This window comes from Eublepharis macularius, chromosome 2 (assembly GCF_028583425.1).
Source record: "Eublepharis macularius isolate TG4126 chromosome 2, MPM_Emac_v1.0, whole genome shotgun sequence".
Taxonomy (NCBI): domain Eukaryota; kingdom Metazoa; phylum Chordata; class Lepidosauria; order Squamata; family Eublepharidae; genus Eublepharis; species Eublepharis macularius.
In genome coordinates this window covers 30,782,025-30,797,655 of record NC_072791.1, presented here as the reverse complement: position 1 = coordinate 30,797,655, position 15,631 = coordinate 30,782,025, and the positions used below count along the sequence as shown (strand labels likewise).

The following is a 15,631-nucleotide window of genomic DNA, read 5'->3' as shown; positions in this document are numbered from 1 at the left end:
TTTTGCAGGAAGAAGCATTTGAAGGAGAGGACCAGTGGGTGGATGAGTATTACTTATCCTTTCTCCTGCCTCTCAGTTCTCCCTTGCGAGTTCCCTTGGTTGGGTTTTTACTATTTTTCCTCAGCCAGGCTCCAAACCTGGCAATGAAGTCTGCATTCAGACATGCTATTTAACTGCAGTTAAATAAAAAATCTTCATGAACCTGACTCATGCCAGCCTTGCCTGTGTTCCTGATTCTTTCTTTTGCCCATCCCTTCTTTCACAAAACATGATGAAACAATAGTGTTTTAAGACTAAATCCAATTACCTATGATGAACAGGTGTAAGTGCTCAGTTTAACCAGAGTTAGTCATCCGTCCACTAACTGGGCTTTTTAGCCAAGGATTAAACCCTGGTTGACAATCCCATCTTGCTGGGGAAAGCTAACTTCCAATGAACCATGCCTTACATTTGCTCTTCACACAAGTAACTGCAGTTAGTTTTGAACCACCATTCCTTTATACATGTAAGAAGGGAGGTGGAAGAGGTAGGAGTGAGGCACATTCAAGAGGCTGGTATGAGCTGGATTTGTGAACATTTTATTTAAGTGCAGTTGAAAAGGATGTCTGAATGGGGCTGTAGTCAGCTGGGGTAATAACATCAGGTGTATTTGCAGGTATTAAACTTCCTTCCCATCTGTTATTCTTTCCTATTCCCAGTTTCTAAAGAGCTGTATTCCACTAAACATTGAATAAAGCAGGAAGTATGGATACTTAGGAAGCAAGTTACAAAAAAGTGTAGCAAAATTGGTTAGAAAAAACAAACATAGAAAGTGTTGCTAGTCTTAATTTATACTCTGCTGAACAGCCCCACCCTTCTTGTTTGAGAAGTGGGTTTAACGGATCTGCCCACCTCTGTTTTGATGATCCAGGATTTGGCTAGGCTGATGTAGACTAGACCAGGCTGGACTAGGCAAAGATTAGACAAAGGGTGCATGGCTGCACACCTTCACATCTTGGATTGCAGACTGGAAGTTTCCTCTTTGAACCAGTGACTAGTGGAGGGGCTTAATCAATTTACCAGTAATATTCCTAGTTACAGATGGCTCTATGTCCTCATTTTGGGGTTGGGGCAGTTTGTCTCTTGGTTCCTTAGAAGTGGAAGCAGGATCTTTCATCAGAGGATAAGTGATAGCTAAAGGATTTGTTTATATCATTTGTACCCCATTTTTCTCCCCATTAAGGACCCCGAGTGGCTTATAATGTTGTCTTCTTCTCTGTTTTATACCAACAACAACCCTGTGAGGTAGATTAAGCTGAGAGGATATGGCTGACACTATGTCGCCCAGCAAGTTTCCAGGGCAGAGAGGGGATTCAAACCTGGATCTCCCAGATTTTAGTCTGCCACTCTAATGTGGCTCCCAGGATGCTTTGCTGCCTGCTTTGCTCCTCCTCCCACATGCAGGTCATGTATCAGTACATCTGGGGATCTGATTTTCCATTCCAGTAAATAAACTTGTATCATTTTAGTATCAGAGCGACTTCTCCACATCTCATTCCTTCCTTAATCAAATTTGAATCCTGGATATTCCTTCCTGACCCAGCAGGAAGTGTTTAGATTTTGTTTTTAATCAAAGAAATGCATCTTCTTTCAGCTTTCTGCTGTGTGCCTGTAATCCAACAAAAGGCTTTGATCAGCTGTTGTTAGTGCCTAGGTATGTGGCCTTCTAGTAAGGAAGCAGTGGGAGTTCTAATGATAATTTGCTCCTCTTTAATTGGTTGAGGATGTGTGTGGCATTTGCAATCCTCCTGACTGAAGTCTGGGAACACATTCAGAACATTTGTTTGTTACTTCTTCTTTGATTCAGTTTTTGAATAAAGTGGCAATTTTCTAATTTAGTCTAAGGCCTCTTTAAGACTGATATTTCCAACACATTTCCATCCGCCTCTTTCTTCCTGCATTTCCCTGAATTATTTGATAGATTTTAAAGGTCAACCATAATAGTGACTGAGGAGCCTTTGGGGGAAGATAAAACCAAGTGAAAAGGAGTAATAATTGTAAGTGCTTGAAAGAACCTCTGACCATCATTGCTAATAATTTGGGCTAATCTTGTGCCCAAAATAATGACTCTGTTATTCTTATGTAGTGCAATAGTTGCAAATTATGTGGTTTATTTTTCTCTTTGAAATGGCAGTATGTGTAGAGAAATCTGTTGTGTTCATAAATGACAGCTCACTTACAGACAATTTTTGGGGGGTAAGATATTCTCTTGGACTAAAAGCTAAACCGCAGATGAATGTAAATCTTCCTATCCTTTGGGTTCAAATTCACCCTTCCTCTCTCCCATTTCCCTTAATAACTAGAAAGATCTTGCAGTATGACTGAAAGATTCACAGGCTTTAGGAAGAGAATTTCGTTGTCCTTTGAAAAAGAAAGAGGGTGAAGAATTGAGCTGAAGGATCATTTCAGTACAACATTTGCTGCCACCCATTTAATATTTAAAAAATGGAAATGACACCTGTGCAGGGGCCCAATGCAGATTAGGACCACAATGGAAATGGAGAGGGGGCTTATTAACAACAACAACAACCATCAACATCATCATCATCATCATCATCATCAACAACAATTTGCTTATATACTGACCTTCTGGACAGATTAGTGCTACAGTCAGAGTGGTGAACAAAGTCAGCATTATTATTATCCCCAAAATACAACTGGGGAGCTGGGGCTGAGAGGAATGGCTTTCCTAAGGTCACCTGCAGAGTACATGGCAGTAGTGGGAGTTGAACTGAACAGTGCTGATTCACAGCCCAGCCACTTAACCACTATTCTTCAGCAGCTTCCTCCCCATAGTTTCTCTGACCAAAACTGACCCTGCCCCAGCTGTTATTAGATCTGGAAGGAGGGAGAAGTCAGACATAGAAAAGGTTTGTGTGTTATGTCCCATCAAGTTGCTTCCATTTTGGCAACCCTATGAATTAACCATTTCCAAAATGTTATATTGTTGACAGCTGTACTCAGATCTTGCAAACTCAAGGCTGTGTGTCAAGCTATCTCATTTTTGACTTCCTCTTTTCCTACTGCCTTCTAGTTTTTCTAGCATTATTGTCTTTTCCAGCGAGTCTTCTCATGATGTGACCAAAGTGCAATAGCTTCAGTTTAGTCTTTTTAGCTTCTAGGGCAAATTTGGGCTTGATTTGATCTAGAACTCACTTATTTGTCTTTTTAGCTTTCCGTGGTGTCTGTGAAAGTCTCCTCCTGCACCGTATTTTGAGTAAATCAGCCTTCTTCTGTCATATTTCTTTATTGTCTAACTTTCACAATAGAAATAGTACTTGTTTTCCATTCCAGGACATCCCCTCCTCCCCCCCCCCACACACATACACCATTGCCCCACTATAAAGTGAGCTTCCATTTAAGAAAATACTGGATAGTGTGCCATCTGTGGGAGTCTCAGCAGGATGCTTGGGAGCTACTCTGCAGCAACCAGAGATGGATCGGCCCATGCTCGAAGGACTGTCGGTATACCACAGAAGAACAGCAGACCAAAGTGCCTATATAAAGGAGGAGCAAAGCAACATAGGGAGGTGGAGATTTGTTTTGGCTGCAGTTAAGAACTATATACCCTCTCTCCACACACACACACTGCTGCCTCGCCCATGCTGGGCTGTGAGGAGGCAGTGGAAAGGGCAGAGCCGTAAACAAGACAAGGTGTCCCACAGGAGAACAGCCCTGGTACAGGATGAACTAGTAGGAACTGAGGTGAGAAGCATCTTTCCCTTTCTGTTGTGTCCAAGAAGTCAGTGACAGAACTGGCCTATGATGAAGTAAGGACATGCTTCTTCATGGATGTAGGCCTTGACAGGTTTGGTGCCTAGGGTTGGGGCTAGGGTTACCAGCTCCAAGTTGGGAAATTCCTGGAGATCTGGGGGGTGAAACCTGGAGAAACCTGGAGAAAGTGGGGTTTGGGGAGGGAAAGGACCTTGGCATGGCATAATTCCATAGAGTCCACCCTCAAAAGTAGCCATTTTCTCCAGGTGAACTGATCTCTGTGGCCTGGAGACCAGTTGTAATTCCAGGAGATCTCCAGCCACTACCTGGAGGCTGGCAACCCTAGTTGGGGCTGTGATCTCTTAGGCCCCAGAGCATCCCATGGGTGCCATGCTAGAAAGTTCTGTGCATATGTTTCCCAGTGTCCCATGCTTTTGCCCTCAAAATGAGTAGATAGCAAAGGATTGAGACATGGCTGCTCCAGGCAAGAATAACAATATTCATGGTCCTTCCTTCCACATGATCAGACCAAAGGAAGGAGTAAGTCTTGTGGGCTGAAGTTAAGAATGATGTTCCACGAGACTGTTTGCTGGCGTAGAAATATAAATTTATCCATACATACCTAATTAAAGTTTTGAACTTCTCAGCTTGCAAAATTTATTTACTAAAACTGGACAGCATCAAAACCTTCAAAGACTTCTTTTAGAGTTTAATTCTAAACTCTAAACTCTAATTCTAAACTATAGAGTTTATTCTTTATTGAAATGAACCCTAATCTTTTTATTTAAGCATGATATTAAAATATAAATGCTGATTAAACTTAATCCAATTTATGATGAACATATGCATGCAATGAGAATTAAATGTCTTAAGGTATCTCAACTATAACTAAATATAAATTATTTAAAATCAAATTATACTTAATCTGCATTGTAATATCCATAAACACATATCTATCTCATGTAAAATCTTCTGTATGAGATTTTCTTCAACAAATTTCGTATCTTGGTGACATCCTTTTATGCTTAATAACATATACTGTCTATAATTCAATCTCTATGATCTTTAAAATATGTCCGTAATATAGAAATGTGATTGGTCTTTGATTTAGCAGATTCCTCATATTTTTCATCATGTGATGTTTTTACTAAAGCTAATTTATGATATCATTACACACCTGTGTGGATTAATTTTTTTTAATAAAGCTTTAAAACTACTAAAGATTAACTAATTATGTCTAGTTTTTTCTAACAATTAAAAATAATTTATCTGTTCTTTCCCAACTACTTTTAATTGGTTGTCAAAGATAAAAATTAATGAACTGCACTAAAGGTCATGCAAAGTTTACAAAAATGCATGTGTATAAATATGATTAAAGTCAAATATTTATAACAGAAAGACTTTGCATGGGAGTTGTAACTTAATTAAAGGCAGATTTCCACCACTTTTGTTATTCCTGTTGGTTGGTGCCAGTATTGAAGGTGATTCATTCATTTTAGGAGAAGCAGCCAGTCTAACACCATCCTCATGGCAAGCAGTTGACTGGTCAAGTGGCAGTTCCTGCACATCCCAGCTAGGTTGGGGATTTCAAAGCCTTAACTAGAACAACTTGGGTAAAAGATCTTTATTTATCAACACCTTTTCTTTCTTTTTTAAATTGATCATCTCTCTTCCCTATATAGTGTAGCTCTGTGTTCTTTCTCTCACTTGCTTTCTCTGCTGCTTCCTCAGAAATTGTAAGAAAATCCCAACTGCAGGAAGGGAGCAATTTCATTCCAACCCTCCACCTGACTTTTTAATGACAGGAAACAGAGGAAATAGCTAAACCTTAGGACTTGCCTACTGTTACTGGCAGTAGCAGTAGAGGTACCCTGTAACTGTTTGGCACTTTCCTCCTGTGTTAGTACCTGTGACAATGTCTTATAATATCTAATAGGCAAGACAACCTTTATTCTGGTTTCCTTCATGTTGCCTGCTATCCAGCTGGTATGTGGGAGAAGACTGGAAGGACAAGTGTAATGTGCATTGAACCTGGCACACAAACTGCTCCTGCAATCTTGGAATTAATGCAAATACCTACAAGCTTCTTGTATTCTGACAAGATGGTTTCAGAGGCTTGTGGAAGTGCTCCAGAGTCTTTAAACTGTCATATTGTATGTGATCGTCATAGCTTGTTTATCCAGAGACTGCAGTGCTATGATGAACGCAAGTTGGAAATCTTGGGTTTAGAAGTGTGTGGCTTTGTTCTGTTAACAGACACAGTAAATATATTCAAGAGCTAAATGCCATTTTTTTGTGCAAGTGAAGCCTGAATTAAATTCTTAGCTTTGTTGAATTTTCAAAGTCTGGTTTATTGATTTATTAGAGCCCCGACTCTGCTTGCCAATCCTGTTGCACAGTTCACTTGCAGTATTATTTTAGAAGTGCTCTAGCCCTGTGTGCCTATGACAAAAATGGAATTTGGCCCTGTCTTTCTCCTGTAATGGCTAGTATTTTCAATACATTTTGTTCGACAACAAATACCTATTGTTTTAAAGTAATCTGTTAGAACACCTAAATGTAAAAATGTACAGCATGTGGATTTTAATTAGTTTTAAAAAGCCACAAGTTGTATCTCCATACTTCCATTCAAGCACTGTATTGTACATTATTTTTAATGTATGATCATTTGATGCAGTCCTGCAACTCATAAGCTTTATTTCGTTGTGGAATAACAGGAAATGTTTGTTGGTAGTCCCTGCTAATACAAAGGTGACTCCTATCATAGTTATTTGGTTGCAAATCCTGCAATGTGCAGCCTAAACTTTCTAATTTATTTATTTATTTATTTTTATTTATTTTTATTTATTTTTATTTATTTTTATTTATTTATTTATTTATTTATTTATTTATTTATTTATTTATTTATTTATTTATTTATTTATTTATTTATTTATTTATAGTTTGCCTTTTTTGCAGCATTGTGAGATTTGGTACACGCATCCAGTACTATGAGTCTGCCCTTCTGTAACATTTTAGCTTTTAGTGTTCCTCTAACAAAACTGCAAGTTGGTTGATCAGCAGTTGACATATTTATCTGTAGTTTACTAACCATTAAACAACCTATCTTCTCTGCTTGTACAGCTATAGCTGAGGCTCCAATTCAGCTTGTAAGAAGACTTTAATCTCAGCAGAAGTCTATGAAAGTGAATGCCTGGAAGACTTTCAGTGGTGGCTAGAAAAGAGCAAGAGTCCAGTATGCTTATAAGACTAACAAAGATTGTGGTAGGGTATGGTGGCTAGAACAACTATTTATTAAGAGTCACAGAGAAAGGGCTGCTTTTAAAGCACAGTTCAGAGAAGTTATTAATTAAACTATGTTTGTTTTGTAAAGGAGGGGATATTCTACCCTTCTTTTTGTTAGGGTTACCAATTGGCTACTTCCAGTGAGGAAACCCCTGTCAGCATTCTCTGTCCCCTCACTGGTGCTGAAAGGGCTGGGGAGATGCCATGATGTCATTTCTGGCTGGACAACCAGAAGTAATTTTACTGTGTTGTGCAACACTCTAGGAATCTTCTCGATCTCTGTGATAAAAACTGTGGTGGTGGTGGGGGGGGGGTCTAGAACTCTACATGAAGTGATACTGACACTTCTGGTACTTTGGCAGGAGGAAGACATAGTGCAATGCCAGTCCTACCTATCTCTGGTCCCCAATTCTTCCATCTTTCTGACTTCTAGCAAGCAAATTGCTGCTTTAGTTGCGAAAGTCACAGGGGGATATTCTGAAGACAATCTGGGCCAGGATGTTGAGCTTCTCTTCATTTTGTGCCTTGGTGACTAATTTTGAAATTCCTGGCTGTATTTTCAGATGAGTTATGTGTGTCAGGAACAGACAATTGTTGCTTTCATTGTAAATTGCATGGGGTAGTGGTAGTTCACGAGATAAACTGGGCCGAAATGTTCTGATTCCCTTCATTTTTGGCACTGCAGCTCTCATTATCATCCTAAAGCTGGTGGCCAATTTTAAGACTGTTGTCTTTATTTTCTGATGAGTTATGCTTGCCACAAATGTATGGATGGACACACAAATCCTTTTATTATTATAGATTTAGCTATTTATAGTCTGGTTTCCTCTCCAGTGGGGATCCGAACTGGCTTTCAACAGCATTTTCCTGTCCTTCACTTTATCTTTACAACAATAACCCCGTAGGGTAGGTTAGATTGACAAAGAGTGACTGGCCCACAGTCACCCAGCAAGCTTCCATGAAAGTGGGGAATTGAACCTGGATCACCATCAAGCGTGTAGCAAATGTGTAAAAATAAAGATGGCACATTTTCTTATTTATTTTCTTATTTTCAAGTAGGATGAGAAGAACTGCTTTGTAAATCCTTCCCACTGATTTAAATGAGAACCTCTTGAACTGGCTTTAGAAATCAAGGATACTGTGGATGTCAGTACTGAGTTATTGTTATTGTTGTGTTCTTTTAATGAGATAAACAATAAGATTTTATTTGAAAGGGTGGTGGGAATTAAAACAAACTAAGAATCCATAATGGGAGAGCATAATTATTTTAATTAGGAGTTTAATCTAGAATAAGCAGTCACAAGCGAATGAAAGGGACTCTTGTGGCATTTTAGAGACTAACAGAATGGATTGTAGTGTAAGTTTTGGTGCACTGGTGTAGTAATTTCTCAGAATTCCCAGCTTTCACGTTTTAGAAAAAGTAAGTCTCTTGTTCTTTCCCTTGAAGAGATACAAGGAAAAAATTATATCTTTGCAAGAGAAGGGATACAGACAGGGAATTCAGAGAAGCTACCACACCTATAATTGCAATGGTATATCAGTAACAATATAATGATATTCTAGTGCTATTTTTTTTTTATTGCAAAACCCTTGGTGGCCCAGGGGATGATGGGGATGGCTACTTCTGGGGGATTGGGACAGGGAAACTGTGAAGAAATGTGCCATATGGAAGCTCCATTGCTGCTGCGCCTTATCTGGGGAGCGGGGAAACTAAAAATCCCATCCTCATGTTGGAAGACATCTAGTTCTCTAGAGTGTGGGTTCATTCTCAGATTGTAATTCTAAGAGTAACATTTCCCAGTATATTGCAAACGCACATAATACTCAGTCTTCTTTTGGGTCATGAAGAGTATGCACCGACAAAAACCTTTGGGAAATTTGGTGTAAGTCCAGATGGACTAGGACAAGGTCTTGCCCTGAAGGCTCGCCAAAACATGAGTTTTGGCTTTTTTAACCTCACACATGTTATCCACAGTTCTAAGGCTATCAGTGTGTTTTATGGGGGAATGAAAACAGAGCAGAGTTTTCAGACTGACTGTAAAGCCCATCTGTTTCCCCTTGTACGTGGCAGCCACTCTTTTCCTGCTTCTGTCTCCCACTGAATTTCTCACTACCTCCACCTTTATGAATCCCATTTGATCTGAGCAACAAAACAATATCATAGCTTCAGCTTATTTTCTCTGTTTGTGGGTAGAGCTGCTCTTTTTTTGCATTTGTCTGTTATATTTGAATCTTGAGTAAAAAAAAAAGTGCAGCATTTCCAGAAAATTAACTCAGTGGCTGATTTACCAAATGGAGTCTCCACATTCCTCATTTTAGCCTCTGAGGCCTACAGAGTGAGGAATTCATGGATATGACCCCAAAAGAAAAGAGGGGCATGTCTTTACCTTAATTTGGGATGGGCAGATTAATTTGACTGTTCTGCATACAGCCCCTAATTTCCATTTCCCTACCCCTTTTCTAAGACCTTGGTCACTGTTGCCTCTCCCACTGCTCAGGACAGGCATGTAAAGTGGCAATAAAAGAGATTCTTTCATTTAAAAACTGATTTTGAAAAAGAAAAGAAGTATTGGGGACTGGAGAAAGGAGAGGAAAGATGGATGGGCAGGAATTGCAGAGGGGCAAAACACTCAATCCAAACAAAAATCGGGACTGGCAGTTGCCATAGCCATTCTGAATGGTATGGGAAACATGGAGGCCTCAAGAGAAACATCTTGAAAAGTTGTTAATATGCCCTGACCTTAGGATCTGCTAGTCCCGCTACAAAGTCTGCTGATCCTCCACAGATAACTATGAAGATATATATATATTTATGGAGCCCTATGGGGCTCTCCTTCTCAGCAGGCTCTGATAACTTAAAAGGGATCCCACTGATTGGCAGTGCCTTTTCCCCATCCACCTCAGTGTTCTCAGTGTCATTCTCAGTTTGTTTTCCAGTTAGTGAGTACCGTGCATTTGCTTTATGGCATGAAGGGCTGCCACATAGAGGATGGCGCAGAGTTGCTTTCTGCTGCCCCAGAAAGTCGGATCAGAACTGATGGGTTGAAATTAAATCAAAAGAGTTTTCGGCTAAACATTAGGAACTACTTCCTGACAGAGCAGTCCCTCAGTGGAACAGGCTTCCTTGGGAGGTGATGGGCTCTCCTTCTTTGGAGGTTTTTAAGCAGAGGCTAGATGACCACCTGACAGTAATGCTTATTCTGTGAACCTAGGCAGATCATGAGAGGGAAGGGAGGAAGGCTTACATCAGTGCTTAGTTCTCAAGGCCCCTTCTTACATGCCCAGGGTAAGGCCAATCCCAAACTTGGGGTCAGGTAGCAATTTTCCCAAGGCCAGTTTGACTAGGGATTGTGATGGTGTTTTGCCATCTTCTGGTCATGCAGTAAGGGTCACTGGGTGTGTGTGTGTGTGTGGGGGAGGTAACTGAATTTCCTCCATTGTGCAGGGGGTTGGACTAGATGACCCTAGAGGTCCCTTCCAACCCTATGATTCTATAATTCTATGAAGCCTAGGTATTTTAGTGGAAATGAAAAGCAAAGCCCTTGTATGCATCCTTTAGTGACAACCAAAGGAAGCATGAATTGTAAAATTGTTATTGGATAAGAAGCTCATGGATAAGTTACTAAAATGTATCTGAGCATTCGGGCATCATGATGAATACACCCAAACCTACTTCCTTAAAAGTGAATAATTGTTTTTTACTTATAACTATATATTCATATATATAATTCTGGGTTGACATTTCCCTATTGAGCTGACATGGCTGTTTGTGTTGAATGGAGGAAATAACAAACATGATTTCTGTTAGTACAACAGCTGTCAGCAAAATCTATAAGCCATGTTCATTCTCTGGGACATTAAACATTTTAATTTTGTTCAATAAAATTCCTCCTAGGCACAGATCTGTCTAAATATCAGTTATCAAAGGAAGTTGAGATGCAAAACCTATTTGGTTTTATGTGATAGATTTTTGTACATTTGAAGGAGCCTGCCAGATACGTTGTCTTTCTTTCTGAAAATATTCTAGAACTTAATGCTTGCTTAAAATTTCATTTACTTTTTTGTTATGCATTTCAGCAGATTGTCTTTACTGTCTGAAAAGCCTGGATGCCTCAATAAAACTAGATCTGGTTATAAAAATGATGTTTTCTACTATAAATACTTTTTCTGTATCTGTAATATACAGAGGAAAGTTACAAATTGCCTGTAATTTTAGAACTGCTTTGCAGGTCTATAGGACATTTATATTTTTAACTCTGACATAATACCGATATGTTGAAATGAGTTCTACTTAAATAATAGTGACAGATTCATACTGTACAAAGAAAAAGATGAAAAATTTCAAGGCTAACAAAATAATTAAGGCTGCAGTTAATGATCAGCACACAATATTGTATTTCATTTCAATCTGTTTTGTACTGATTTTAATGCACTTGAATTTGTGTTGGTACTCTAATGACTAGCCTGGGGAATGCTAAAGCATGATATAGTATTGTGGTTAGAGAGCTGAACTGGACCAGGGAGATGTAGGTTCAAATTTCTACTGAGGCATGAAACATCTTGAGTAAACCTGGGCGAGTCACTCTCGCTCAACAGAACCAATCTTCCAGTGTTATTGTGAGGATAAAATGGAGGAGAGAAAAGAACTCTGTGTATATGCTGATCTGAGCTCCTTGGAGGAAGGGGTTATTTATTATTTATTTGAAAACATTTTGGATAAAAATATGACAATGCACTTCTGTGTTGTATATCCCTTAGGCCATGTTCCAGAGTTTCTTACTGTGCAGAGATGAGGGTTGTCAACTCTAGGTTGGGAAATTCCTGGAGGGTGTGTGTGTGTGTGTGAGAGAGAGAGAGAGAGAGAGAGAGAGAGAGAGAGGGAGAGGGAGGGAGAGAGAGAGAGCCTTGGGAAGGTGGGGTTTGGGGAGGAGAGGGACTTTAGTGGAGTATACTACCATAGAGTCCAACTCCAATGGAGCCATTTTCTCTAGGAGAGCTGATCTCTGTAGTGGAGATCAGTTATAATTCCAAGAGGTCTCCAGGCCCCAGAGACACATTGCCTCTCATCCACTAAATCCCTTTTAGTGGATTAGTGGTGGTGGTGGGGGCCACCCACTGTTAGGAAGCAGGATAGACACTGCAACATTGCCTTGAGCCATTTCCCCCCATAAGAGTGAGAGGCAACCGTTAATTTATATTGCAGAAAATAAAGGTGGGGACTGAAGGCCACCATTCAGAAAAGTTAGATAGCATCCTTGCTTCGATTAATCCAATGTTTGTGGATAGGGGCAGCCCCCAGCCTCACTGTTTCCCTGACTGCAGGTTATACACTTATAGGTTTCCCTGACTGCAGGTCATAGAATTTTCTGTGAGCCGCTGAGAAATGAGTCAGGCAATACCTTTATAACTCACCACCCTTTTTTAAAAAAGTGAGAACCCTAAAGTGTGATTGCTTTTGGGCTTTTAAATGTGTGACAGATGATGTGATCTGGCTATTTTGTATATAAATGAGATAAAAGAACCAAAGCAATAGAAATCTAGATACAGGCCTGGATCTTGACTAGATTTCCACAGGTGCTGGGTGTGTGTGTGATTTTGGCTGATTCCCCCCTTCCCATGGAGGACCCCCAAGTTATTCTTGAGGGAGTCTCCTGTCCCTCTTGAATAGCAGTTCAAGATGCACTTTGGGCTGCAGCAGGAGGGAGGAATTGGTGAAAATCCCCACCATTTGCTCCCATGAAAATCTAGGTAGGATCCAAGCCTATCAGTCAGATAATCTGTGGCTTTTAAGACTGGGCAGACATTATGAGGGCACTTTTACAACATAGTAGTGGAAGTAAGGCCCCCTGAATTCTCAGTATTTCTGACTGGTTTGACTGGCTTGTCAACGAGTGGTGGCTTGTCAGTTGTCTTGAATTTCATATACAAAAAGAGACACCTCAAACAGGTGTCCTAATCCAGTATAGCCAAATCTGTAATCTGCATGCCTGTGGTCCAGTCTGAAATGGTGGCACTGGTGGATCCTATGTGACAGGATATTTGCAAAAAAAATCTGGGCATATTTTTTTTGGCAAGAAACTCCTTAGAACTAGAGAGGCAATTTACATTTGGGGAATGAACAGCGCTGTTTTTCTTCTTCCTCCCATGTAATTTATCTGTCACAGGATTTTTGGCCTGGCCATGCCCTTACTTTCTGGAAAGGTTGAATTTGCCTTTGGTATCTGTGAATCTCATCCTTTTCTTCAATCTCTTTCTGATTACACAGGAGGTCCTGCCTGTTGCAGGGGTGGAAATGCAGTTAACAGCTGCTGTTTCACTTTTGACTATTCTACAAGAGGAGTCAATATCCATCCATACTTACACCCACTCCCTCCTACACATCATTCTACAGAATCTGGAGCACAGAGATGCAGGTCAGGGGCATGACAAGCTGCTGATTTCTTAGCTTGCTATGCTTTTTGTTTGCTCAGCGACATACTATTTAAAGCAGTGCATGCACCGAGAAATTTAAAAAAAATAAAAAAGTGGTGCTACAGTGTGGGCTTGCCAGCCGATTGTGCTTTATGAAACCCATATTATGCAGTATGCTGTAATTTTCCTTCACCTTGATTTAAATACATTAGAGCAGGAAGGGCCTTAGTTTAAACTCAATGTCTGTACTCCCATTTAGTCCCCTATTGTTGGTGTTTAGGCTCCAGAGACCAATGGATTGAATCTGCAGATTTAGAGCAGATCTCATGCCATCATTGCAGGACTGCCTGCTGCCCTGATTTTATTAGAATAATGCAAAAGAAAAATTGTGCCCTAGATCAAGAGACATCCATGCAAAGGTGAGGAACTGTCCCAAATTAAACAATCATAGCAGAACCTCATTCTTCTGGGAAGTTTACTAAAGGAGAAGAGGGCAGGAAGTTACAAAATAATCAGTAAAATGTGTATTATTTAAGCAAAGCTATATATGAATCTAATGTGTCGTAATGGAGTAGAGGGGGCATATACGAACAGTTAGGATGATCAGGAGATTTAGATCATAGTCTGATAAGATTACAATTAAAGCTCCTGTCTGCTGAAATCTCTCCAGCCCCTTTCCAATCAAAACATGTAATAGTAAAATCTTTTTTAAAGCATTGTAGTTGTGTCATTTAAAAACTGTGAAATGAGGCTGTAACTGAAAGGAGCCTCATGAAACAGCTATATGTTATAACGTGTGCATGTAAACATATATATATATGTAATCCATTTGTGCCTTACAGGTGTCAGTAATGCATGGCTGGAAACCCTTCTTGCTGCAATAGAAGCTTTACCAAAAGAAACCATAAGACATGAGGTATTGCTACTGTTTTCCTTTGATAGCCATAATCCAGCAGTGTTCTTAGGGGAGGATGTATCGTATAGTTTTCTGAACATTAGTTCAAAGTGTTTTCATTTAACACGGAGCAAAACAAAACTATTTGTAAAAATCTATTTATGTAGTGGTAATAGCATACAATGAGTACATGTATGGATTGTTTCTAGTTTATTTGGTTATTGTACAATCACATTATTATAATATTTATTTTATTTACAAAGGTGGTTAATCTGAATATTGTATGGTTGTCTTAATACATTGTCTTCTTAAAATAGCATGTTACTAAAGTTCAAATGTTTTTCTAGTACATTTTAGTTCAAGAAGTCAAAAAGTGCTTTATATATTAATAAAATACACACACACACATATGTACAAGTATGTGATTGTAGCAGAGTTTTGATGGCATCAGTAGAAACAGTAAATGATAAACATGCATTGCGCTGCACCAGGAGTGTGGGCTTCGAAGAGGAGAGTGCCAGGTCCCCCTCTCCTGCCAGGAGGGTGAAGGATCTGGTAACCCTAGCTGGAGCATTTTCCTAGTGACACAGGAGTTTTTCATGGTTAAGTGACACACACACACTCCCATGGATGGAAGACCATGTAAAGAACACCAGAAGGGAGTGCCCATCTGTTCATAGGTCAACATATGAAGTAAGTTTAATCTACACATCTTGGGGACCCATAAACCAGAATGGTAGAGATGAGTGGAATTGCTCTGTTCCTTTCTCATTCTTTAGGTTTGTTTTGCCCTGTGTCTCACTGCTTCTGAACTTGAGTTTAGCTAGAAGAATTTCTACAACTAATTCTGGAACTGGAGCATGCATAGAATGCTGCAAATTTCCAAATTTGTATACATTTCCACCCTTTTATATTGCTAATGTAAATGTGTTGATAAAATAATGCAGAAAAGCAACCTTGATGTAACTGAACACATTATTGCTTAAGATTCTTTTGTTCAGCATTTTACTGATGTACATGCACACTCCTGCACATCGGTGCGTGTGTGCATTGTTAATATAGGAGGGAAAAAAGAGGTGAATGAACCAAAAGCTGTAGCAAATAGTGGATGTATAACATTCTCTAGAGCATTCTGAAATTTTTAAAAAAGCAACAATGGAGGATTTCTAATTAATCAGTTCCATTCCAGAAGATGAGCTAATTCAAAATTTTACATTCTGGATGAGGAGATGTATCCTGATAGGAAAGGATGCAGTTTCCCTGTCCTGACACAGGTATATCAGTCCA

At 39.6% G+C, this 15,631-nt stretch overlaps 1 protein-coding gene across 2 annotated transcripts in view; it reads left to right on the top strand.

The window, feature by feature from the left end:
- The window catches only part of PPP4R4 (protein phosphatase 4 regulatory subunit 4), a 145,973-nt gene that overhangs the window by 68,375 nt on the left and 61,967 nt on the right, over positions 1-15,631 (top strand). For both annotated transcript variants that reach the window (XM_054972491.1, XM_054972492.1), the window contains exons 4-5: positions 13,304-13,451; positions 14,292-14,365. In XM_054972491.1, the coding sequence (XP_054828466.1) occupies positions 13,304-13,451; positions 14,292-14,365 (222 nt within the window). The remainder of the gene's footprint in view (positions 1-13,303; positions 13,452-14,291; positions 14,366-15,631) is intronic.